General features: G+C 48.2%; 11 protein-coding genes across 11 annotated transcripts; 5 read left to right on the top strand and 6 right to left on the bottom strand.

Annotated features, from left to right (window-relative positions):
- Positions 1-169: 169 nt before the first annotated feature.
- Positions 170-1,086, bottom strand: COCVIDRAFT_20054 (hypothetical protein; the record flags this gene model as incomplete). The annotated part of the gene is made up of 2 exons (XM_014696265.1): positions 170-716; positions 770-1,086. 2 exons carry the CDS (start codon positions 1,084-1,086, stop codon positions 170-172), a joined length of 864 nt encoding a protein of 287 aa, XP_014551751.1.
- A 288-nt stretch (positions 1,087-1,374) lies between these two features.
- On the top strand, positions 1,375-4,806 carry COCVIDRAFT_112036 (hypothetical protein; the record flags this gene model as incomplete). Its single annotated transcript, XM_014696291.1, has 1 exon — positions 1,375-4,806. One exon carries the CDS (start codon positions 1,375-1,377, stop codon positions 4,804-4,806), a length of 3,432 nt encoding a protein of 1,143 aa, XP_014551777.1.
- Positions 4,807-5,761: 955 nt separating this feature from the next.
- COCVIDRAFT_41986 (hypothetical protein) lies at positions 5,762-6,199 on the bottom strand (the record flags this gene model as incomplete). Its single annotated transcript, XM_014696290.1, has 1 exon — positions 5,762-6,199. The coding sequence occupies one exon, from the start codon at positions 6,197-6,199 to the stop codon at positions 5,762-5,764; it is 438 nt and encodes a 145-aa protein (XP_014551776.1).
- A 104-nt stretch (positions 6,200-6,303) lies between these two features.
- COCVIDRAFT_112009 (hypothetical protein) lies at positions 6,304-6,501 on the top strand (the record flags this gene model as incomplete). The annotated part of the gene is made up of 1 exon (XM_014696289.1): positions 6,304-6,501. A coding segment is annotated over one exon (198 nt), but the record flags the coding sequence as incomplete, so codon positions are not given.
- A 91-nt stretch (positions 6,502-6,592) lies between these two features.
- Positions 6,593-7,162, top strand: COCVIDRAFT_41985 (hypothetical protein; the record flags this gene model as incomplete). The annotated part of the gene is made up of 3 exons (XM_014696288.1): positions 6,593-6,655; positions 6,698-6,895; positions 6,968-7,162. 3 exons carry the CDS (start codon positions 6,593-6,595, stop codon positions 7,160-7,162), a joined length of 456 nt encoding a protein of 151 aa, XP_014551774.1.
- An 892-nt stretch (positions 7,163-8,054) lies between these two features.
- COCVIDRAFT_112045 (hypothetical protein) lies at positions 8,055-8,821 on the bottom strand (the record flags this gene model as incomplete). Its single annotated transcript, XM_014696287.1, has 3 exons — positions 8,055-8,162; positions 8,244-8,425; positions 8,497-8,821. The coding sequence occupies 3 exons, from the start codon at positions 8,819-8,821 to the stop codon at positions 8,055-8,057; spliced, it is 615 nt and encodes a 204-aa protein (XP_014551773.1).
- Positions 8,822-9,622: 801 nt separating this feature from the next.
- COCVIDRAFT_63894 (hypothetical protein) lies at positions 9,623-9,886 on the bottom strand (the record flags this gene model as incomplete). Its single annotated transcript, XM_014696286.1, has 1 exon — positions 9,623-9,886. A coding segment is annotated over one exon (264 nt), but the record flags the coding sequence as incomplete, so codon positions are not given.
- Positions 9,887-13,220: 3,334 nt separating this feature from the next.
- COCVIDRAFT_20051 (glycoside hydrolase family 17 protein) lies at positions 13,221-14,216 on the top strand (the record flags this gene model as incomplete). The annotated part of the gene is made up of 2 exons (XM_014696264.1): positions 13,221-13,956; positions 14,020-14,216. 2 exons carry the CDS (start codon positions 13,221-13,223, stop codon positions 14,214-14,216), a joined length of 933 nt encoding a protein of 310 aa, XP_014551750.1.
- Positions 14,217-15,368: 1,152 nt separating this feature from the next.
- COCVIDRAFT_41982 (hypothetical protein) lies at positions 15,369-17,639 on the bottom strand (the record flags this gene model as incomplete). The annotated part of the gene is made up of 3 exons (XM_014696285.1): positions 15,369-17,382; positions 17,433-17,580; positions 17,627-17,639. The coding sequence occupies 3 exons, from the start codon at positions 17,637-17,639 to the stop codon at positions 15,369-15,371; spliced, it is 2,175 nt and encodes a 724-aa protein (XP_014551771.1).
- A 336-nt stretch (positions 17,640-17,975) lies between these two features.
- On the top strand, positions 17,976-18,568 carry COCVIDRAFT_112051 (hypothetical protein; the record flags this gene model as incomplete). Its single annotated transcript, XM_014696284.1, has 2 exons — positions 17,976-18,147; positions 18,201-18,568. The coding sequence occupies 2 exons, from the start codon at positions 17,976-17,978 to the stop codon at positions 18,566-18,568; spliced, it is 540 nt and encodes a 179-aa protein (XP_014551770.1).
- A 571-nt stretch (positions 18,569-19,139) lies between these two features.
- On the bottom strand, positions 19,140-19,905 carry COCVIDRAFT_30762 (hypothetical protein; the record flags this gene model as incomplete). The annotated part of the gene is made up of 2 exons (XM_014696283.1): positions 19,140-19,630; positions 19,725-19,905. 2 exons carry the CDS (start codon positions 19,903-19,905, stop codon positions 19,140-19,142), a joined length of 672 nt encoding a protein of 223 aa, XP_014551769.1.
- Positions 19,906-22,716: the final 2,811 nt, after the last annotated feature.

Genomic DNA, 22,716 nt, shown 5'->3' with positions numbered 1-22,716 from the left:
GGGGGTAAATGAACGGAGTTTGGGACGCGATTTATTTATTTATTTTTGGGTTGGAAGGGAGACGAGTACTACGAAAGGAGTTTAAACCGTCTCTCAGTCGTGAGGATAGTAATGGATCTTGATTGACCTCCCGAAAAAACGCCAGAATATGCTTTCCCTCACAACGTGCTTAATGCGCTTCGATTTCCATGCCTGATCGCCATTCTAATTCGATGGTCCAGGCTAGTAGGTTTGGGTGCTTGATTACGACCATGTCGTGCGCCAGGCGCATAACTTTCTCCCTCTTCTCTGCTTTCTGGCCTGCGGGGAGAACCATGAGCGTGTCGTAGGCTCTCGCTAGGAGCTTCTCTTCGTACTCCCTTCGCAGCTCATCATCCCGCGTCCAATTGATAGCTTGTTCGTATATATCTTCCAGCGGGCTCGCGGCGTAGACTTCATTCTTGACAGCAGCGGTAGTGCCTTCAAGTGTTGCGCCGACGCGGAGGCGGCGCTCTTCGACGAGGCGCTTGATGGTTGTAGCGTCATGTGCCTCATGAATTTCGGCGATACGATTGTATACTTTTGCGGGGTCGGTGAGGCGGCCTTCGAGGTAGGTGTATACGGGGGAAGAGGGTAGTTGTGTGCTGAGGGCGCGGGCGTATTGCATTTTTGTGCCGTGGGCGCGGGCATGGTCGACGAGCTTGTCGATTGCGGATTGGGATTTGTTGGCGTCGTCGCTGGAGTTTTGTTAGTGCGTGCTCTTTCACTTTGTGAAGTAATTCGAATGTACAGTTCCATGTATATTTGTGCCAGTCCCAGACCAACGTCAATGTTCTCGTCCACCTTTGCGCCCTTGAGCCCCTCGTACATGGCCCTCAAACCCAGCCATGCCTGGGGATCTTCGGGCTTGATCTTGGTCGCTTTGTAGTAGGCTTTTGCGGCCTCATCGAATTTGCTTAGTCCATCGTTTGCGCGGCCCAGGAACAGATACGCAAAGTAGTTGTCCGGGTCTTTGTCAATTACTGCTTTGGCCTGGTTCTTCGCTTCCTCCCAGTCCTTTGCGCCAATTGCAGCTTTGGCAGCTTTGAGCGCCGTCTTCGTAGACATGGCGTCAGTACGAGTCCAGGTGTTGACGAACCGGCCGTCTGTACGACGGAATGCTTGCTATGAATGCGCCATGGAGGGTTGAGTTGCATGTGTACGTAGGTGGGGCGCGCGAGATCCAATGACGCACGGCACTTTGGCGCGTTAATCCCGACTTCGATCAGTCCAACAAAGACCATCATTCTGCGTTGGCAGCTGGAAAATCATCTTCCCTCAGTACTCTTCCGTCGAAATCTCACGTGTGCGGCCTTTATTGCATTGGCCGAGTAGCAATACCATCAAGCCGCCGTCATGGCGTCACACGCAGACAGCGCACATGACTTGCTGGATCTGGACATCTCAACATTACGGCAATTCATCGAGCTATTCCCGAACGAGGGTCTATCAAAAGTCATCATAGGCTGGCTCAGCAGTGGCATAGCAAAATACCCGCTTACTGCAGAGAGCGATTCAAAAGAAGGGCCGGACTTGAGTGAAGGCGGGGTAGCCCTTACCCAAGATGTTCCAGTCTCACAGGAAGATTGCCTGGTGTTGATGACCGAAGGTCTTAGCGAAGCTCCAAAGTCTCCCCTAGCTCACTGCCTTCTCGGAGATTACTACCTGTTCCTTGAGGAGTATGAGAGTGCAGTCGAGACTACCAGAAAAGGTCTCAAGTACGCGGCTGCGGAGGCCAAAAAGACTGATTTGTCGTTCCAAAAGACACGTGATGCTCTGAGCAGCACTCTCGCCACTGCTTTGGTCTACTACCAAGCACCAAGAAACCACTTGGAAGCCAAAGGTATCTTCGAATCCATTTTGAAACGCAAACCTCAGTTCACCTCCGCACTCATTGGCATTGGACTGGTCCTAGAAGAAGAGGAAGAATACGAGAAGGCTTTCCAATTTCTAGAGCAGGCATTGCAACAAGATCCCTCAAATGGCCGCATCGGTGCGGAGTCAGCCTGGTGTCAGGCTTTGGCTGGGGACTACAAGACTGGATTGGAAAGGCTACAACAGTATCTTGATTACCCCCAACTCGATGCAACCAAGCAACGTGGCCGTGAGCTTCGAGCACAGACCCTCTATAGGATAGGTGTTTGTCTATGGGAACTCGATCACTCAAAAGCTGCGCGAAAAGATCGACAAAGGACATATGCCAAGCTACTTGCAGCTATCAAAGCAAATCCAAATTATGCCCCTGCATACACACTCCTCGGTATATTCTATGAGGACTACAACAAAGACCGCAAGCGCGCCAGGCAGTGTTTCCAAAAGGCTTTTGAACTGTCACCTTCTGAGATTGTGGCAGCCGAACGATTAGCCCGTCTTTTCGCCAACCAAGGAGAATGGGACATCGTTGAAGTTATCGCTCAGCGAGTAGTGGACTCTGGCAAGGCCCGGCAAACACCTGGTTCTAAGCGAAAGGGCATCAGCTGGCCATACTCAGCTCTCGGCGTGGTCCAAATGAACAAGCAAGAATACCAAAAGAGCATAGTATCATTTCTTTCAGCATTGCGCATCAGTCCAGACGACTACTACTCCTACGTCGGTCTTGGTGAGAGCTATCATAATTCTGGACGATACAACTCGGCCTCTCGTGCTTTCAACTATGCCGAGAACCCCACAGATGGCGTGGTAATGAAAAGATCAGACGAGGAGGGATGGTTCACAAAGTACATGTTGGCCAACGTCAATCGCGAACTAAGCGAATTTGACGAAGCCCTCGCTGGTTACGAAGCGGTACTCGCAGTACGACCAAAAGAGTTTGGCGTATCCATTGCATTACTGCAGACGCTTGTTGAAAAAGCATGGCATTGTGTCGAGACTGGTTTCTTTGGGGAGGCTGCCGACAGTGTAACTCGAGGTATCGAAGTTGCCGACACCATCACAGAATACAAACCTGACGCCTTCAACCTGTGGAAGGCAGTCGGTGATGCTTGCAGTATATTTAGCTGGGTTCAAGACAAGCTTGATCAATGTCCATTCGAGCTGGTTGTCAAGGTTCTGCAAAGCAAGTCAGCCATGGACCTTGACTTCGATGCGCACAAAGACATTGATGGGCTTGGTCAGGCAGAGTTGGCTTCACTTTCCACGAACAGGGATTCAATCCTGACAAAAGTCCTCAAAGCTGCGATTCTGGCTCAAAAGAGAGCAATCGTAAGCTGTGCACACGACATACACGCACAGGCAGTAGCTTGGTACAATCTTGGCTGGACCGAGTACAGAGCTCACGTTTGCCTAGAGCAAGAATCTGGCGAGGACACTAAACTAACGACATATCTTCGAGCAGCTATGAAGTGCTTCAAGCGTGCGATTGAGCTTGAGGCTGGTAACTCTGAGTTCTGGAACTCGCTTGGTGTAATTACGACAACATTAAGCCCAAAGGTCGCTCAACATGCTTTCGTCCGGTCGTTGCATCTAAACGAGCGAAGTGTGCACACCTGGACTAACCTCGGAGCGCTTTATCTGCTCCAGAATGATACCGAGCTCGCTCATGCAGCCTTCTCGAGGGCACAGTCGCAAGACCCCGATTACTCTCTAGCATGGGTAGGCGAGGGCATCATTGCACTACTTACTGGCGATTCCAACGAAGCGCTATCCCACTTTACTCACGCGTTTGAACTCTCAGAGTCGTCGCTACTCCTCACCAAGCGACAGTATGCGGTTTCAGCGTTTGATTTCCTAGTTTCTTCCCCGTCGACTTCAAGTGATATCACAAGCCTCATACAGCCGCTCTTTGCGCTCCAACAATTAAGTATACAAGCGCCATATGATATCCCGCACAAACATCTTGCGGCGTTGTTCTTGGAGCGTGTAGGCAATTATGATGCGGCTGTGACTGCTTTGGATATGGTCAATGAGACCGTCGAGCAGGAATACGAGAAGACTGAGTCGATGAAGTCACTGGCTCGGGTGGCCCAAGCCAAGACGGATTTGGCCCGCAACCTTCTCGCCACTGGATCCGACGAAATGGCAGTAGAAGATGCCGAAACTGCTCTCGATCTTCTCTCAGAGATTCAAGGCGATTCCAAACAGACTGCTCTGTCTAAAGACCAGATTGCAAAGACCAAACTATCCGCCCGTCTCACAGCTGGTCTCGCACATTACTTCTACGGCTCCTTTGACGCAGCGATAGCATATTTCCGCAGAGCCCTAGAAACAACTGGTGCAAATCCTGACATTATTTGTATCTTGGCCGAGGTTCTCTGGGCCAAAGGCGGTAAAAATGAGAAGCAAGTAGCTCGTGATCAGCTCTTCGCTGCCATTGAGAAACATGACGGTCATGTGGGTTTACTGACCCTCATTGGCGCCATGACAGTTCTCGACGATGACCTCGAAACCATGGAAGCTATCAAGGACGACCTCAATCGCATGCGCACAAACAAGGATCTCAGTGACCATCAGCTGGCGCGGGTAGAAAAGGTCATGGAAGCTATATCCATCAGTCTCGGTGGCGAGGAGCAAGAACTCGACGAGGCACGTCGAAGCGTCATGCTAGCGCCTTTCAAGCATACTGGTTGGGCGGAGCTCGCAGATGCCACCGGCGGTAATGAATTCGCCAGTACACTTGCAAGAGAAACGGCAATGCGCAATGCGCCTCCTAAAGGCTCACTTGGTGCTGCTGGCTTGGCTGGTGCAATGAATAGTACTGGAGATGTTGGAGATGCCCAAAGGGCCATAGTATTGGCTCCGTGGTGTAAGGATAACTGGGGTGGATTGACTCAATGTATTCAGAGTGCTTAGTTGTTGTATATGGAATTTAATACGCACTCTAGCAAACACTATGCAAAAGTTTTTTTAAATGCAGTTTCAGCAGTGCCGTTTCGAGAATAGAGACGCTCAAATCTTCAGTATAGGCTTGAGTGAATATGGTGAGGTAATCAAACAAAGGTCTTGAGTATTACGACGATGTCTCAAATTCCAAATGGAGGTAATTAACAGCACTCGTCATTTGATATCAAAGGAGGCAGAAGAATTAGCAGCAATTATTTTGAACCAGTCTACACCTACGGCCTCTCAACACTGGCTCGCAGAATCGGCTTCCAGTATCTACGCTTCACGCCTTTTCTCACAGCAGGGGGTCAACCGTCCTCGCTCATGTAAGCACTTCGTCACGTGAGCCTGTGTGCAACAATCTCAGCCTTGTGGGTGGAAAACATACACAGCATCATTTGTACTATGTACAGAGGGGCCATAGTTAGATGTAAAGTCGTTTCAGATATTTGCCGTCGCATTGCGTACCTTAATATTTGCTAACCGTGGTACTTGACCTTGTAGGTTGTCATTACCACTGTAATACTTATCCAGTAAACTCAAAACATTGGCTTTTATTACTGACGAGTAGGCCGAGATGATTTTATCAAACATATGGACGTATATAAAAGCGATAATTTGATGTATTATCGCGGACAGGTATGATTGTAGTAGCCTTATAAACCATGAGGCGCATTATTAAAGCAAAACAGGTGTCTTCGCACATCTAGAGGAAAGGTGTCTACACAACTGTAATTTTTGTATTGCTGGGTAGTTATGCATCGACTTAGAATTATCCCTAGTAACTACATAATTCAATCTGCCAAGCCTATCCCATCCAACCCCAGTTGCGGTGCAGTCACAACAAATGACTACTAACTACAGCCCCATAACCCCCACATCTATCCCACCACCGCCACCACAACTCTCGCATGCCCACGATACCCTAAAATTTGTAGAGGACACTGACTGCACTGTCCGGAATATGGCCAAGGAAAACATACTCGTACTTCGAGTGGTGCAGTGCACGTTCAGGGATATCCATACCCAGCGTTTTGGCTAGATATCTAACATTGCGATATTCTATACGCCTATTACTAGCATACACATCGATCTGGTGGATAGTTACATTCTTCCTTCTCTTTTTAACACGCTGCTCTGCTTGTTTCCACGCTACACGTTGGTTACTGTACCCTGAAATGAAGAGAGAAGCACGTTTAAGCGGCCAAATCAAATGGCATCCCAGCACGCGACGCAGAGTGCCCTTCTTCGAATTAAAAGTGATGTCGCTATCTTGGTCCTCCGCCCATATACCATCTCCATTAGAGTATTTAGCGCGAGAGCTACTATCTGTAACTCGCCAAGATGTCGTCGGAGCCGTCATCGTGCACAAAGTCCTATCGTGGTGTGGCGGGGTAACGCTTTGTGAGGAATAAGGGCGTGCCTCGACGCGCAGACGCGACACGCTTTTGAATCACATGCCCTTTGCCACCCCCCCCCCCCCCCCCCACATTGACGTCTTCCGAAGTTTCCCCACCCTGCTTGTCCCGCTCAAACGCGACATTCAATCCACACGTGAAACTTTGCTTGTTGTTTTGGGCTTACCAGTATTCGACTGGCTCAACGATCGAAATCATGTTATCACTGCTAATCGAATATAATTATCATAGTGTCTATAGGCGATAATAGTGCTATAAAGTTGAAGTCCCTGTAATTTTGTCCGTTATAGCGGTTGTTGCGTTACGAAGGGATGTACATTACTTCAACTCTGCACGTAATGTCGAAATCACTGGCTCTCCCGCGTGTGATACCGACTCAAGATTCCGCATGGTCTTCTTTTGTGACTCGGAGTGTCGCTGCTTGGAATGGCCTACCTGATGAGCGACTCTTCTCCAAAAACTTACATGAGGACTTGTTAAGCGAATATCACTCCTTGGACGAGTTCTTTGATGGGAGTCTCAAGTCTGTCACCTTTTGGTTCTTCCAAAAACGAGGTGTTTTCATGTCGCAAAGCCGCTCCAGAAAGTGGTCTCGCGAGGTCCTGAACGACTATGTTCTTTTACCCGCGGCGCTAGACTATGTTCAGTGGAGAGACTGCTATTTCATCAGTCATTTCTGGCGCAAGAGGGATAATCCCGATCCAGACGGGTAGACCTTACGTTTTCACCAAGCTCAACTGGAGACGCAAACATGGTCGTACATCTGGGTGGACTGGACATGTCTACCTCAGCATCCACAATCACCGCCAGAAAAGACGTACTTTCATTACGGCTTGCGGACCATGTTGTACATCATCCGGAACACTGGCTTCGCATACTTTTACCCCCCTTTTGAGCCGCGCCTGTAGATGTTGTATGAGGTAGCCGAGTACTACCTCACATGCTCCGGAGGCCTGCCAAAGACACACGATATCGAATTGTTTCTTGAGCATATCGATGAGATGATTGAAAAAGGGGTCCAGAAGACGTTGGAGAAGTAGCATTATTAATGCTATAAAGACCGTGACAGGCAGTACCTGACATCTTGGCTGGAACTGCTTGTTCTTTTCCAGCAGCTCAAGGTTGACATTGATCTCGTACGAATGATAATGGACAACATGACATGGTCCGATGCAGGTTCGCTGACATATCTGGGGTTGTTGGAACTGAACAGATATGAAGGCTCCCTGACATACCTTGGGGACAAGCATACCTTCACGCCATTTCCAAAATGGGTTAGTACCAGTCATCTGTATACTGGACACCCGCTAACAGACTGCACTAACTAGGATAACGAGACGAACCCTTAAGACCTCGTACCTCGGTACTGTGCAGAATAGTAGCAGGAATCTGCCCTTGGAAGCTTGGAGGCAAGTCACAAAGTGACATCAGAAGGTTAGAGGTTTGAGCGATTTTCAAGGCTGGAAGGCATCAACGTCATTTCTATGAATGTCGCCTCTTTCAAGCGGTAAGATTGTAAGGTTCTTCCACACCAGTTGTTTCGGCGCAAAGAGACGTACGTTGGTCATTTAAGTGTCTGAAACAAACATACAACTGCGGTGAACATTCAAATACAAAAAACGCGACTCAAAACCAATCGGCGCTAATGCACTGACGGTCTCGGAGATGACTCAAAAAAACTAACAATTGAGATGTAGTTGCTTTTCTGCCCGCATCAACGTTTGACAGTACGCCAATAACAAATTTCACGACAATACGAAACATCATCAAAATAATCACCGATCCATCACCATCTCTTCCTCAAAGATCTTCCGGGGGTCGCGTGATCTTCGTCAAATGATCCCCATTCAACTCCTTCAAAATCTTGCCTAGACCCTCATGGCTATAGTCTTTCTCGTTCCACATATCCTGCTCACAGTCAGTAACTACCTTCTATGGCCAACACCCACAAACTGCATCGGCTCTGTAAAATCAACAGTTCAAACATACCTTGTGATACCTCACCTTGCCCTCCTCATCAAGCGTCAACGTAACCAAACTATTAACCTTCTTGGCAACAGGCACAGGCTTCGGCGTATACTCCTGCTGCAGCTTGAAGATAATCTCATCGGGTTTGGATGAAACGACTTCTGTCTTGATAGTCCGGCTACTTTTCATGAGAATGGGTATGCCTATCACACGTCAATAAAGCTTTCCCATCTTCACTACAGTGTATAGAGTGGAGAGTTGGCAAGCTACATACCATACCATTGGCCCGCGATCTTGTATCTTGTATCGCAATAACTCCACGGGTCGTCGTATACAGCTTCTTTGGCGTACACCATCATATCATCTTTGCTCGCACTTCCAGAGTACAAGTTGCATATGGATTGTACGATTTTCTCCCTCTCAGGCTCTAGTTTGATCGAGTTTTCAGGATGCGGTTCGTAGTCCACGCCTGAGGAGGTGTTTTGCGAAGGATCGGGATTCTGGGTTAGTGAGACGGGGTCGGGTCGTTTCTCGTAGTCGTTTTCGAGGCGTGCGCCGAGGGTGTCCTTGCCGGATTTGCCTGTTACTGGGAGAGTCATTTCTATTGATTTTGATATTGGATTAACATGGAACGTACAGTCTATGATGATATTGCTACTTTTGATGGGCGCGATGTCTTGACGTCATGGTTGGTCAGGTATGCGAGCGCCCCCTCGGAACATAGAACATCTGCATGAACCAGCTCTACGCATACTTCGTGAGGTGGAAATACACCGATATTAATTTGAAGGTATGCTATATGTCCATGCGGATCAGTTGTTTTGATATGGACCTTGTAGGCCATCGATATACTACCCATCAGATTAATTACTGGTGCCCAAACCAGAGCCAGTGCATTCTAATAATCGCACCAAATCATACTACTAATAATATCTAAAGATTTACTCCTCATCTGAAATGCACTACCTACTATGTCTTTTATCACGATTAATCGATTCACCATCTAGGGAACAGGCTTCAGATACTGGTGCTGCGCTCTGGACTCGAACATGATTGACAAACGGAAGAAACGTGTGGTTCCTATGAGGAAATGGGGTGATGTGGTCCGCACAGTAAGCCTCACAGCACTCTGTCGTATATACCTGGTAGGGTGAGGGGTTTGGTTACCCGGTAAATGGCTGTAGCACGTAAGAGGGTTACGATAGTGCTTAAGCCATCTTCTCAGCGGTAATGAACAAAATCTTCATTCCACGTAGGCCAATATTTTCAATTTTACTCGGATACTAGATCAGATCATGTCTCGACTTTGATTGTCTTTGTGTACATAATTTAGTCCTTCGTCCGGCCGTGACTGCGCATATTTGTGCATCTTTGACAGTTAGGCTGAAAGCCAGAAGTTTTCCAGTGCCTTTGCCTTCTGCGGTATAAAAAATTTTGACCCCCTTGCTATCCAATCGCAAGGCTCCCTTAAACGCCAAGCCAATACAATAAATGTAGTTGACATTTCTGGATTTGATGACGAGAATGCCGCCCAGTGAAAACACGATGCAACGGACGATGATTCCTACTCCGGTAGTAACAATGGCGCAGTCGGCTGCAAATTCCGCATGCGGATATTCAGTCGCGATTGAGTACGTGGAGCCAAGAGGAAAGAGGATGCCAATTTACCAAGAGACGTCACATTAGGCTACACCAGCGAGCGTGCCACGCTGCCCTAATCTGATTGATACTTGGCCCTCTTGGATCAGTCGCATGCATATACGAAGCTGAATGTAATGCAATAATCTAATGGATGCAAAGTGCATGATCGTATCATGTCTCACCGGTATGAGCTAGGTGGCTTAATCGTGCAAGGCTATGTGGTGTCCTCTTACACGCACTACAGCCTTCTGTAATCCTGCCCGTCAGCTCTATAACCTCAAGCACTTAGGCAGCTCTAAGAATTAGGCAGTAGCCGTTGCACATCATTACTGTACACTGTTGACTCTGCATTGTGGCTTCGTCCGGTGAGCTTTATAGCAAGGGTTGCAGATGAGATGGCTGATCACATCAACAACAAGTGGTTCACAGGCGGGAAAGTATGATTGTCAGGTGCTTAGGACGTGCTGATCTTTCTCCTTTAGCGATTCCATCCTAAAGATAAATAGAGCCAACTATTCGTGCACTTCGCAGTCCAAGTTCCATCACTTTTGACACATTTATACCCAACACATTCGAAATACCAGGACTTTGGTAGAGTCTACTACTGTATGTACATTCGTCGGCTAACACGAGATGGAAGCATACTGATTTAACAAGGTCGCACAACATGGCCGAGTGTAGCTCTTGCAACGGTTCTGGAACGTCAAGGTACAAAACAGACTGTGGAAGTTGCGGCGGCAGTGGAAAATCTGTTGGGTCAAGAGCCTATGAGGCTGATGGTGCATCTTGTGGGTCATGTAAAGGTTCGGGCAAGGTATACACCAGCGCTACGTGTGGAAGGTGCAGCGGTACGGGCACAACGGGTTGAAATGACTGGTGGTCCACCTCGACCGTCTCCAAAGCGTTGAGGCATTGATATGAGAAAATGAACTATTGTGCGACACCGGAGCCTCGTCTTTAGGTTAGGCATATACAATCATTAAAAGTGCTGTCGGCTCACTGCGATATATAACAAATCGACCCTTGTGTGTATTTCTGTATTTTTGAGACAAACGGGAGAACAGGACCTCCAGATAATGCAGAATGGTGCTGTCGTTGGCAGAGAAGACGTAATATAAATCGCAGTGAGTCTAAATACTAAAATGGCGAGTCATTTCGGCCTATGTGCTGTCTCTGGAGTAAACACCATATTAGCAATTGGAACCCTTTGGCTCAAGAAAGCGGGCATACTCGTACAAATGGCGGGGTGGTTCCTAGACACAATGTCAAGAGGACGTCGATATTCTTGAACATTCACTGTGTGTTTCTCTGCCTACACTGATTCGTTTTCGTCGTTTCTGTACTTTCGAACTAATAGTCAGGCTGAATCTGTTTTCTAACGTCGATTCCAGTGTGCCAAGACGCACCGTATGAGGGGACAGTTTTCGCTTCTGAGCCTCGCTATCTCTAGTTTGCAAGATTAGAGATCCGCAGTCAGCATATCCATCCTCAAACGTTTTTCCTCTTCAAAGGTATCAACCTCTGGTACGAGTTTTTGCGATGGTGTCCTGGCTATGGATCGTTTTGTTAACGCTATTGGTCTATCTTCCGTTCATGCCCCCTGTCTGCTCGCGATGTAGAATGTCTTTGCAAAGATCAGAAGGTCTTTTAGGAAGCAGAGATGAAAAAAGTTCATCCTGTAACTCAGCGCTCTGCTGAGTTAACGCCGCGGGACAGCCTTGCAGCTGATAAGTATGTTGTGCGCAAGTTCAGCCACGCCTTCCCCCCCTTCAGCCTGATGCAACAACGTCACTACACCGAGAATGCAACAACAAGCGCTGTCTATAGGTCCCATGCTTTTGCAGCCTACGTTCTACTACAAAACTACATATTTTAGTAGTCTACTAGCTCTTCATCTTCTCTTCTGTAAACTGTACTGGAAAGGGAGTAAGAAAGGCTATTGCTGTACTCCCATCAGGCTACCGCATCAAGCCTTTTGTTTCTACCACGCGCCCACCCCACGCCCGCACCGAGTCGATGAGTCTCCTAAGGTACTAAGATGGTAGTCACCTAAATATCACCAGCTTCACAGATGGCGCGATACTCCTTATGCAATACTTTCACGCACCTAGGGGGAAAATATGGAGGAAGTTAACTTTCCCATTAATAAAGCTATAAGAGTAGTAGAGATATTGATATTAAAAACAACAGGTTAACATTTTGATAGATCATATAGCGCTATACGAGCAGAGCTACTATATATACTGATTAGCCGTAGTATGTATGTGATAACTAGAGGCTAACATATTCTAACGGGTGAATTGGATTTCTCAAACACGCCAAGTTAATCCCCCGTTCTGATTTTGTAACTTCACCACGCCCACTGGATACTATTTGCATATGGATTTTCGCTATTAACTGCATAACAGCGCAAATTAACATTATGGAATTCTGGCAGCTGGCGGAAACTCTATTTGGTGTACTTAAACCGCTGCAAAGGATGCTGGGGAAAGCTTATGGTCGGACAAGAATTGATTACTGCATTAGGTAAGCGGACGGCGTTCGGCTGCGGTTGTGGAAAACTTTACGTTTTTCATCCTTCCTGTGGCGATTTTCTTCTTTGGTATCTTGGCAATAAATATACGCAGGGCGAAAGCGCAGCCCTATCCGTGCAAAGCAAATATGTTGATGAATGATGTCATCGGTTGGAGAAATACCCGTCCAGGGTCTACTATGGTTGATGGTCGGCGTCGGGGTTTCATGTGCCATGTTGACACTACAACCAAGCGTATCCATGTTTTGTTTCGCGAAAGGACCTGCGCTTCTGGAACCTGCATGTGCCAGCATTTCATCCTGCGCTGTCGTGGCTATCTCACACGGGCGCATCCGCGATACACGCTTGCGCGAAAGGGATCGGCTCAACGCGGCGCCTTCGGTCCTGCTTACGGGTCCTCGTAACCCGCCTCACGCCATTCACAGGCCCGTCTCTCGCTCACCGCATACCTCATCTCCATCCTCTGTCCACAGGAGTTCCAGAACGTAGTCTGAATCACGATTGTTGCACAACATGTACTGCTTTGTGCCTCAGGCCCAGACTCTGTAGACCTCTCCGCCCAGCACGGTACTTGGCAGATCGCCACTCAACAGCCCTTGGCACATAAAAGGAACGAGCCTCGTCCGCGTCATCCTTGGGGTTGGCATGCAACTAACCACAATGGCGCAGGGACAAGATTCTATTTTAACTTCCGGCTGCATGTCAGCATAAAGTTCCGACTGTTGTTTGATTCTTGCTCCTTTCTGCACACATCAACGCCGTTCTCTCAAGTCCACATTCCAACATTCGTTCAACATATCATACTACCCTTTAATTTCTAAAATATGTGGGCAAAAGCAGCATCACTCTTCGCTCTAGCGGCCACTGCCGTTGCCCAATCCAAGGGCTTCAACTATGGTGCCACCAACGCAGACGGCTCATGCCGCGGGTACGACGACTTCGTCCGCTTCTTCAATGAGGCTAAGTCCCTTCCTGGAACATCTGGCTTCAACACAGCGCGTCTGTACACATCGATTCAATGCGGCAGCCAAACAGAGCCCATCTCAGCCTTCCGCGCAGCCATCGACACTGATACAAGAATCCTTGTAGGTCTCTGGGCTAGTGCCGGACGTGCCGCTTATGAGCGGGAACTCAACGCCCTCCTTCAAGCTGCTAGGGATCTGGGCACTCCTTTCACAGACAGGATTATCGGAATCAGTGTAGGATCTGAGGACCTGTACCGCAGCAGCGAGCAGGGAATCAAGAACAAAGCTGGCGTCGGTGCTACCGGAGCTGAGATCGAGGGATACATCGGTTGGCTCCGTGACTGGGTTCGTGGAACCGGACTCGCCAAATGCCCCGTTGGCCACGTCGACACATGGACTGCCTGGACCCTAGCGGAGAACCGTGGCGTTGCCCGCGCTGTGGACTGGCTCGGTCACAACTCTTTCCCCTACTTTGAAAGCGACAGGCCAAACTCCATTGACAATGCACGCGATAACTTCTTCACTTCTGTCGCCCAGACTGCGAGCGTAGCAGACGGAAAGGAAGTCATCATCACCGAGACTGGTTGGCCACGAAGTAAGTTTATCTACGAGTCCAAATGACCTCCAGGCCTATAACAATTGCTAACTCCCTTCACAGTTGGACCCGTCTCTCGTGATGCCATTGCTTCTCTCGGCAACATGAAGCGTTATTGGAAGGAAGTCGGTTGCTCCCTCTTCGGTGTCCGCACAACCTTCTGGTACACCCTCAAGGATGCCAATGCTGGCCAGACTGATTTGTCCTTTGCCATTACGCCTCTCCAGAACAACACACCTTACTTTGACCTAACTTGCTAGACACCTAGCACCCAAAAAAGCGATATTCACAATGGGATAACTTAATGGTTACTGCATCTACTCGTGTATAATATGTAATCCAAAAGTGTAGAAAAATAGTCAAATCATACATCCATTGGATACATGGTCCCGTAATATCAAAAACAAAGATCAAACGATTTCCCAGTCCACCTACTCAGCCACATGCCAATACCTAATCAAAGGGGCTGAAACCACTACCCCCACTTTTCCACCTTGACGTTCCTGCAGTAACAAATTGGTACTAAATGCTTGGCTTGGAAATTCAGTAAAATAGGCAATAGTTGAGGTCTATTTAATTCTGGTTGCCCTTATCCCAAATAGGCTCAGCTCCAGGTCCTCCCCGCCCCACCACCCCCTTGCACCACTAGTCTACCACGTATACGATCGTTTCAGAATTCGAGCTATTTCGTAAATAGCGTTACTCGCTATAGGGGCCAGATTGAGTACATGTATCGTTGGCTTGTTGTGATGGCGAAGGTGTTCAGTGTGAATGTCATAGTGGGAAAAGAGCTAATTGATAGGACTGTGTAGAGAGATGTTATGTGCAGCTGTTGATCTAACGATCTAATCCGTAGAAAATGGCAGTTGCTATTCTATTATTTTTTTCAAAAAGAGTACATCATTACAAGTAAGTTGATTGTTTATTTGAAAGCGATATGACATGCCCGTACTTGATGACCGTAAAATATTTGGGTAGAGTCGCTTTGTATGCTCGCACACTGCTGCCATAGTCCGCTTGAAAACTAAGAACCAAATCAATTACACGCTATAGGGTGGGGGATATTTCACCGCATGGGCAACACTCCAAAGTAATGTTGCAGATGGTCGATTTTAGATACCGAGAGCATGACGCCGCTTTCCTTATCATTCGCCGAAGAGGTCTGGGACATATCTAGGTTGCCGATAATAGCACTGCGTGAAGAAGGGTTGGCGATTCAAGAACAGATAGGTATTAAGAGTATGATATGTACAGTTAAAGATCCATGTCATAACACTTCAAGTCTCTGGTCCTGCTACACTGATTTTTCAAGTAATTATACTCCCACCCAAGTCACGCCCAAACCAGAACGCCAAACCGCAACTCATATGCTCATCGTAATAATACACAAAAATTTTGGAACGTGCAAAAGACTATCCGGCAAATGCAAAGCGAGCAAGATTGAACATGGGTTTCCGCGGCGAACACACGCTTTCCACATCACTATCTAGTACAAGCAGATCTTCGCTTCCTTTTAACGACGATCGCCTCCTCTTTGCAGGTGTTACAGGGGGCGGTGAACTTGCAGCAACAATAACCTCAGACTCCATAGCCGTCCAAGCAGAGTCTGCCAGGTCTGCTTCTTCATCAGCGGGAGGCGGTGTACCAGGGAGAATTGATTCTGCAGGTGTCTCGGGAAGAGAAGCTGAACCAGACTCTAACGAAAGTGGCGTAGGCTGCGAAACCTTAGTAGGTTGCCTTTCTAGACGAGCTTTAGCAACTCGCGGCATTGTTTTTGTCGGTGAAGGGATGCGTGGGGCCTTGTAGGTAAATTTTGACCGCAAATCGCTGAGCTGAGAAGATATCGCAGTGCTAAAGGATGGCTCTGGTTCTGGGCTACCGGGAGATGATGCGGGCGTGGATGTACCAGCCGTCTCTTGAGATTGAGCCGTGCTACCTCTCGAAAATATCGTCGACTGTGATTCGCTACTTATACTTGACTGCACTTCACTGAAGATTCGCAACTTGTTCTTCCGCTGAGATGCAGTCTGCTCCAAATCAGCAGCTTCTACTTCTCCTTCTTGGATTGAGTCGTCTGAATAGAGTTGAATGTCCTGGTCGGTCTTTCTCCTGCTCTTCTTCCTGCGATGCAACGTCGGACTTGGTTCTGGTGTGGACGATGCAAAGAACTGACTTCGCACAACAACCTCACCGCCAGCGGTAGGAGTTTCGAACACAGAATCCGAACAAAGCCGGGGTCTCTTGGATGGAGGGACCGACCGTCGGCCTCCAATCGGATCTGTTGTTGTACGCCTAGGCTGGGGTGCTGTACTGGGGGGTGGGGGATACTGTTGTTGTAGTCGCGAGATGGGGGCTGGCACTGCAGCCCAGCCACTGCTGTTACGTTGCTGTTCAAGCAAGACTTGCTGGCTTGGCGAAGGAGTAAAGAGGTTCGGACTCAACTCAGCCAAGGGTGTGCGCTTGGGCTTGAAGAAGGAGTCAATTGGCTTCGTGTTCTTTGCATCGGGCGTTTGCATAATTGCTGAAGACCGTCGGGAGGGGGCCAGCGGTTGGCTGCTGGATTTAGACTTGCCAGCAACTTCCATTGGGAGCTTCGAACGCGGATACAGGTCGCCTAGAGCAACACCTTTGGCAAGGTGGGGTGGAACCTCCTCTCCGATATACGGCATGTCGGCAATATTTAACCCATCACCAAGCGGTGTTAGGTTGACAAGCTTCTCTTCGACTGGGCAGTAGACCCATTGATAAAGGAATGTCTTCTCTGCCTGGTCGAACGATTCCATGAACCCAGCAGGTACTTTAAGCTTTCCATCAAACTGGGCGGCTTTAACAAGACGATCTACAGTCTTGTGTTTGCGCAGCATTCGATGAGCAGTCTTCAGACCGAGCCCACCTATACCGGGTAGGTAGTCACAACCGCTCAAGATGGCCATTCTTCGAAAGTCGGCATCGGACCAGCCTACGAAGCTGACTTCCCTGCAGGCTGTGAAATGATTCCGGTTGACCTCGATGCACTCTCCATACTTGTCTAGCTTCGTGATCAGACACTTGACTCCGAAGACGAGCAAATCCGAGTCTTCTGAAAGAACACCGTTGATGATTCCCTTGCGTTCGAGATAGGCAAGCTGTGAATCGGCTTCGTATGGTGCAACAACATATTGGATGTTGTTCTTTTTCAGCTCTTCAATAACCATTCGCGCCATTTCTGGCGTCACGTCTACGCTCTTCTGAAGTTCCTGTTGCGCCTGGGCTACCTTGCCAACTTTCAAAAGTTCTAGTCCCAGCCTCTTGCTTTCTTTCCTTCTCTCCCTTCGACCCTTCTCGGTACCTGCCTTGCTTGGGAGATTGTCGCCATCGAAAACGAGGTAAGGGGTAACACCAAAGTGGATGAGCATGCGAACACGGTGCATGACAAAATCGACATATCTAGCAGACTGTCAGAACAGCTTTCGTTCACTGGGCCAGGAGCTGCATACTTTGTGGTGGGCTTGTCTAGGGCCAGATCAATGGCGCAGGCAGCAGTTGCACGGTGCAACCAGCCATAAGTGTCCACGCCAATAGTCTGGCCTGCATATTTCTTAAGACTGCCTGGCTTCTGGACTGACTTCAGCAGTGGGAGAAGACCTGTTCCTCTATTAGCGATGTACAGCCTACGATTGGGTGCGCTGACCTGAGATGCCCATTGTGGACCCTTTGCCGCTCACGCGTCGAGCCTATACAATGGCTGCAGTACGAACACTATGACAACATGCTGGTGTGAAAAGCAGACGTGTCAATAGAAGAGAAGCCGCCCAGAACAAGTGTACAAGAGAGGTATGGAAAGAGAGAGCCGTCACAGTCTAAATGCAGCAGTGGAGCACTCATCGCGGATACACGCCCACGGCAGGAACGCGCCCCGCTAAGAACACGCTAACCAAGTCCGGCGACTAGCGTGATTACCAGCGCCGAGCCCCGACGCATTATCCAAAATTTCTTGCCCCATACACCAACAAGTGCTGCAAAAACAGCAAAAGGTCAAAATGGTCAGCAATCGCCTCGACAAGGTACACAAGCAGATCGCCAAGAAGAAGGGCAAGAATCCAAACCTCCACGAGGGCAGCCGGGACACCAAGCGACTACAAAGCGCAGCGCAAAGAGATGATAAGCTGAACCGCCTGAGCAAAATTCGAGAAAACCAGAATCGCACATATTGTATGTGTAGTTGATGCCGAGATGTGAGTATACAGATAGCTAACATATACCAGTGTCTCGGATAAAATCTTTCCAATCATACACCACAGAGCATGAATCGCCACTTAACGTGGCCGAAATCCAGGCCATGATTGAAGATTATGTAGGCAGAGATGATGAGGAGCTGGCGAAACTCAAAGCAGAACGCCGTCCAGGAAGGCCGCCAAGCACGCGCCAAAATCTGCTTGAGATTAATCAAAAGACTGAACGGGACGAGTACGCCTCTGGCTTCTGGGTACCGGATCTCGAGGATGCGGTCAATCTGCGCAAACTGAAAGAGTGGAACGGCATGTGGGCTCAGCTAGCCATGCTCAAGTTCTGCAGAATTTCAAAGGAAGGGTTTAAGCGCGACTCCAGTTTTCCGCCAAAGGGTATGTCATGAGTGACTATACTTTCTCGGCCATCAAGCTACGGATTACAGTCTATCGTCGACGCTTGGAAGAACAATTTTCGTCTTTTCCGGCTGACCCACGTCGGATTCACAAAGATTAGGACTTGCTTCCCGGGTACCCCAGCTCCAGTTCTTTTCTTAACCTATCGCCATACTGCTTGAGATCCTGGCAATTACACCTTAAAGATCAGGTCTTCCGAATCTTACAATCTTTGGGTAAACTCTTGGCCGACACTCTTTACGAAGTTCCCAACACCTCTGGGTGTCATTAATATGTTTTCAAGCGAGTTTTTATACGACAAACTATTATCTTCAACACATCTCAAAAGATGTTCCAAGCCTGGAAGTTGTCAGAAAGGAGATTATGAATCTGTTTGGAGTTCAAGATGGATATGGGTGCAATATCGAAGAAATGCAAAACATTGAGCAGAACATCGGTCATGCTATAAATCTTCCTTCCGGGTTGGACCTGCAAGGGATCATATGTCAAAAAGAAGAACTAAATCTCAAGAAATGACACATGAAGCCCATTTGGCCCTTTCCGGGTCCAGAAAACATGTCTTCACTTATGCTCCTTCAACGCCACATGCCACATGTTCCTCCCCACTGGTCCATCTCTCAGATGCGGAATTACTCTTGCAAAATCGGCTGAGTCCTGAAACGCCATACGCGCCTCTACATCTGGCCATCCAATGAAAATCATAAATAATTTTCCCTCTACTCCCTCCCCCAACGCCTCATGCGACTGCCTTTCAACACTCCATCCGCCGATCACGCCATCGGCAGCAAGGTCCTTGGTTTTGAGGGCTTCCTCCCGGAAAGTTATAAACTGGGTTTCATACTGTGACTCGGGATAGTCTGCGGGAAAGAAGCCGGCGATACATTCGGTTACAGGAGAAGTAAATGGATCACCGTATGAGCTTTGCGCAAATGGAAACTTGGCATGATATAAGACTGGTGTTCCGGCTAGAAGGTGATCATCCATTTTTTTCAGGAAAGGCGGGTAGATTGGGCTGTCCATGAATGCTTTGTGGAAGTCCATCGATGCCCAGTCTCAATGCAGTTAGCGTGGTGGACGAGCGAACGTGTGGCGGAGGGAGGAGGAAAAACAGCGTCCCCAGATATTATCAAAAAGAGAACAGCATACCAATCACTAGCTGAACTGTATCCGGGTGTTCAATCTGCCTTCCCCAAAGTACCCTTATCGCGCCAGGCTGTCTCTTAATAGTACTAAGGACATCTTCCCATATCTCTTTCTTCTCGCCCGCCGACAGATCGAGTCCTGTTTTAAATGGCAGGTAGACAACTTCAGTCGTTACATCCAGCATTGTGGAAGTTTCCTGCTAAACTTGATAGAAATGGTGGTAGGTATATTTAATAATAATGTGAGGAGGGCTGCTACGACGGGCGCTGTCTGCCGCATGTCGCCAAGTCGGATTAAATACGTAGCGCGCGTCACATGACCTTTGGTTCAGCTTACTTGTTTCCGAGGATCGAGCAAGTCAGCCCCATTACAACATCCGGCAGTTGTAACTGCTATATCCCAATTCAGATATCAGCATCACCACAATCTCATTTTGGCAAGTAAAAAAATCATATACTTTTGAGCAAAGCCGACACCCTTCTTGAACATTATCTTGCATTAGTAAAAACCACCTTGATGAGATTAGTTCGTCCCCAAGATCGCAGATCCCGTTTTCGCAGGCCTATGCGATGCACAGGTATACAACAGGGGTAGTATCCCCACTTACAGATTACTTACGTCGAGGTACCAGTGCGGGACTAAGGTCCGTCCCTACGTGCCGAGACACCCTATATACTGAGACAAATAAGAGGTACTTTAACTTTTAGTAACTGTAAAACCTATGCGTACATCGAGTATTATAATAGTATGATAAAAGTAATCTATTATAGCTAATTCTAAGTATCTATAACCTACTTTTCCCTAAAATTTATATTTAACTATATTATCGTCTCTAAGCCTAATTTATATAGCGCCTTCTTTCGCGGCCTAATAGACCTCCCTACTTATAGCGCTAGTATTAAGCCTTTATCATTCTAAATTTTTATAGAATAGCCTTACTTAGGCTCTAGAACCTCCCTCTTATACTAAAAAGTTATTATTAGCTCTATATGCGCTGCGGGGCGCGATTTTATGCACGGCCGCCGCGTCGATCGGTACCTCCAGCAGAAGCGAGTCACTAATCTTGGTTAATGGGAGGTGACCCCGCACGTCTCACGTTATACGTCTGCGGGTATTTTACTGTAAGATATGTAGCTGCGCAGATTGCGCAATTACTCGGAGCAAACTAAATCCGACTTGGGATTGGGAGCAATGTCAGGCAGGACTTCAAGGGTTCAGTGCTTGTTTGTTAGCCAACACGCTGCAGCCGCTCGACACAGCCATCGTACAACTTCGAGATACGGTCCAACGCCCAGCGATACGTACAACACGAAGACACTCTGTTCACGTTGCCCTCAAGCCCCGAAATCCGCCATTGTCCTCTCCGCTGCTTGCCAAACGAAAGACCTGGTCAAGCCCACTACGTCACTATCCCTTCTCGAGCCCACCAGCGCCGGTTCCTGGACTAAGCAGCAGCTAAAATCTAGTCGCGCCTCGTTGAATGGAATGCGATGAGGTAGGAGAGGTACAGGATAAGGTAGAATGCGGGCGGCCCTGGAAATCAAAGCCTACGCTTCGGCAAGTGGGTTGAGCGTCACTGGCGCAACGCCGACGTTGTAAGCGCACACGAAGGTGGAAAGGCCATGACGTTTTGGTGATACAGCTGTGGTACAGTCAAACGACCAGCGGCTTTTTACAGGAGCACTGCAATCTCTAGAGCCGTGGAGACATGCTCCAGTTTCAGCTCTGAGGGTCATTAGGAGTTTTGGATGGTTCATGTTAGTACTAGTAGAGCTGTGATGGTGGCTATGCTTTGTAGGATTCCACACTATCTAGAGCTGCATACTGTATTCTTCTCAGCCACACCTACAGACCATCGCCTCCAGCGCAAGCTCCGAGTCATAGCGGGTCGGCCATCCTCCCTGCTAGTGTTACCGGAGGAGTTCGGCAGAACTGGCGAATCCTTAGGCATATAGAATTTTCCAGAACTATCCGTCTTACAACCACTTGATCTAGAGCATAATTGAAGCTTTACTAGGGCGAAATCATAGGCTATATTTTGCAACGATTCCCGGCCCTCTATGAGGTAGAGAGAATAAAATATATAAGTTAGAATAGCAAGATACGATAAGGAGTCTTCTCGATGACCGTATTTTGCAACCCAAGTTAAAAGCAAAGGTGGAGTTCTAGTTTTAAAAATCGACACGATCTAACATCCATCACTGCAAGTCGAGATACACGCCACCTCGAAATACGAGGGGTACTTCAACTTCAACTTCAAGCAATCAATCGACAACCCAACAATCCAGTTATTGAATATGCTCGTCATTGCATTGGAAGTTTGTCAATAATAGGCCATTGAGAGATATCTCGGCTCGTTGGACAAGAGAGTCGATTTGAGTTTTGGATGTGCATGGCGAGGTCGCTGCTGTATCCGCTGCAAAAGCTGCTCGTGTTGTTGTATTAAAGTCTGCTGAAAATCGCGCTGCTGGGCAAGGAGCTGTCGGGTCAGCTCAAGCTGCTGCTGCTGCTGCTGAACCTGCAGAAGCACCTGGATCTGATTGATCTGCTGCTGTAGCTGCTGCGGTGTGATGTCCATCTTGAAGCTTGTGGTGTTGCTAGAATAGGGGGCCAGATACATCGCAGCCTGAAAAAGGGACCTCTCTGACCCCCCCGTCTCAGCGGGCCGAGCTAACAATACTTCAGGCGTGAACAGTGTACTGTGGACAAATTCGGGGTTGAAAGTTGGGATAAGGGTCGTCACTGAGCTGACCCTTCTCTAGCTGAGGTACATATAGATGCCCAAAGTACTTAGATACCCCAAGTGCCGAATTAGATTTGCCAGATGCCGGATCGGCTTTGCAGGAGTTTGACATTTGCTTGGTCTACTCGAGTTCAATCCTCTCGCTGCCTACGACTTCTACTTCATCCAGTTCTTCTGAGGCTGGACGACTTCGCCGGATTTCCCTGGTCGCTAAATGAAAGTGAACTTCTGAAGTGGCGGCCTTTTATCACC

Source organism: Bipolaris victoriae (assembly GCF_000527765.1).
Source record: "Bipolaris victoriae FI3 unplaced genomic scaffold scaffold_128, whole genome shotgun sequence".
Classification (NCBI taxonomy): domain Eukaryota; kingdom Fungi; phylum Ascomycota; class Dothideomycetes; order Pleosporales; family Pleosporaceae; genus Bipolaris; species Bipolaris victoriae.
This window is presented reverse-complemented; position numbering and strand designations above follow the sequence as displayed.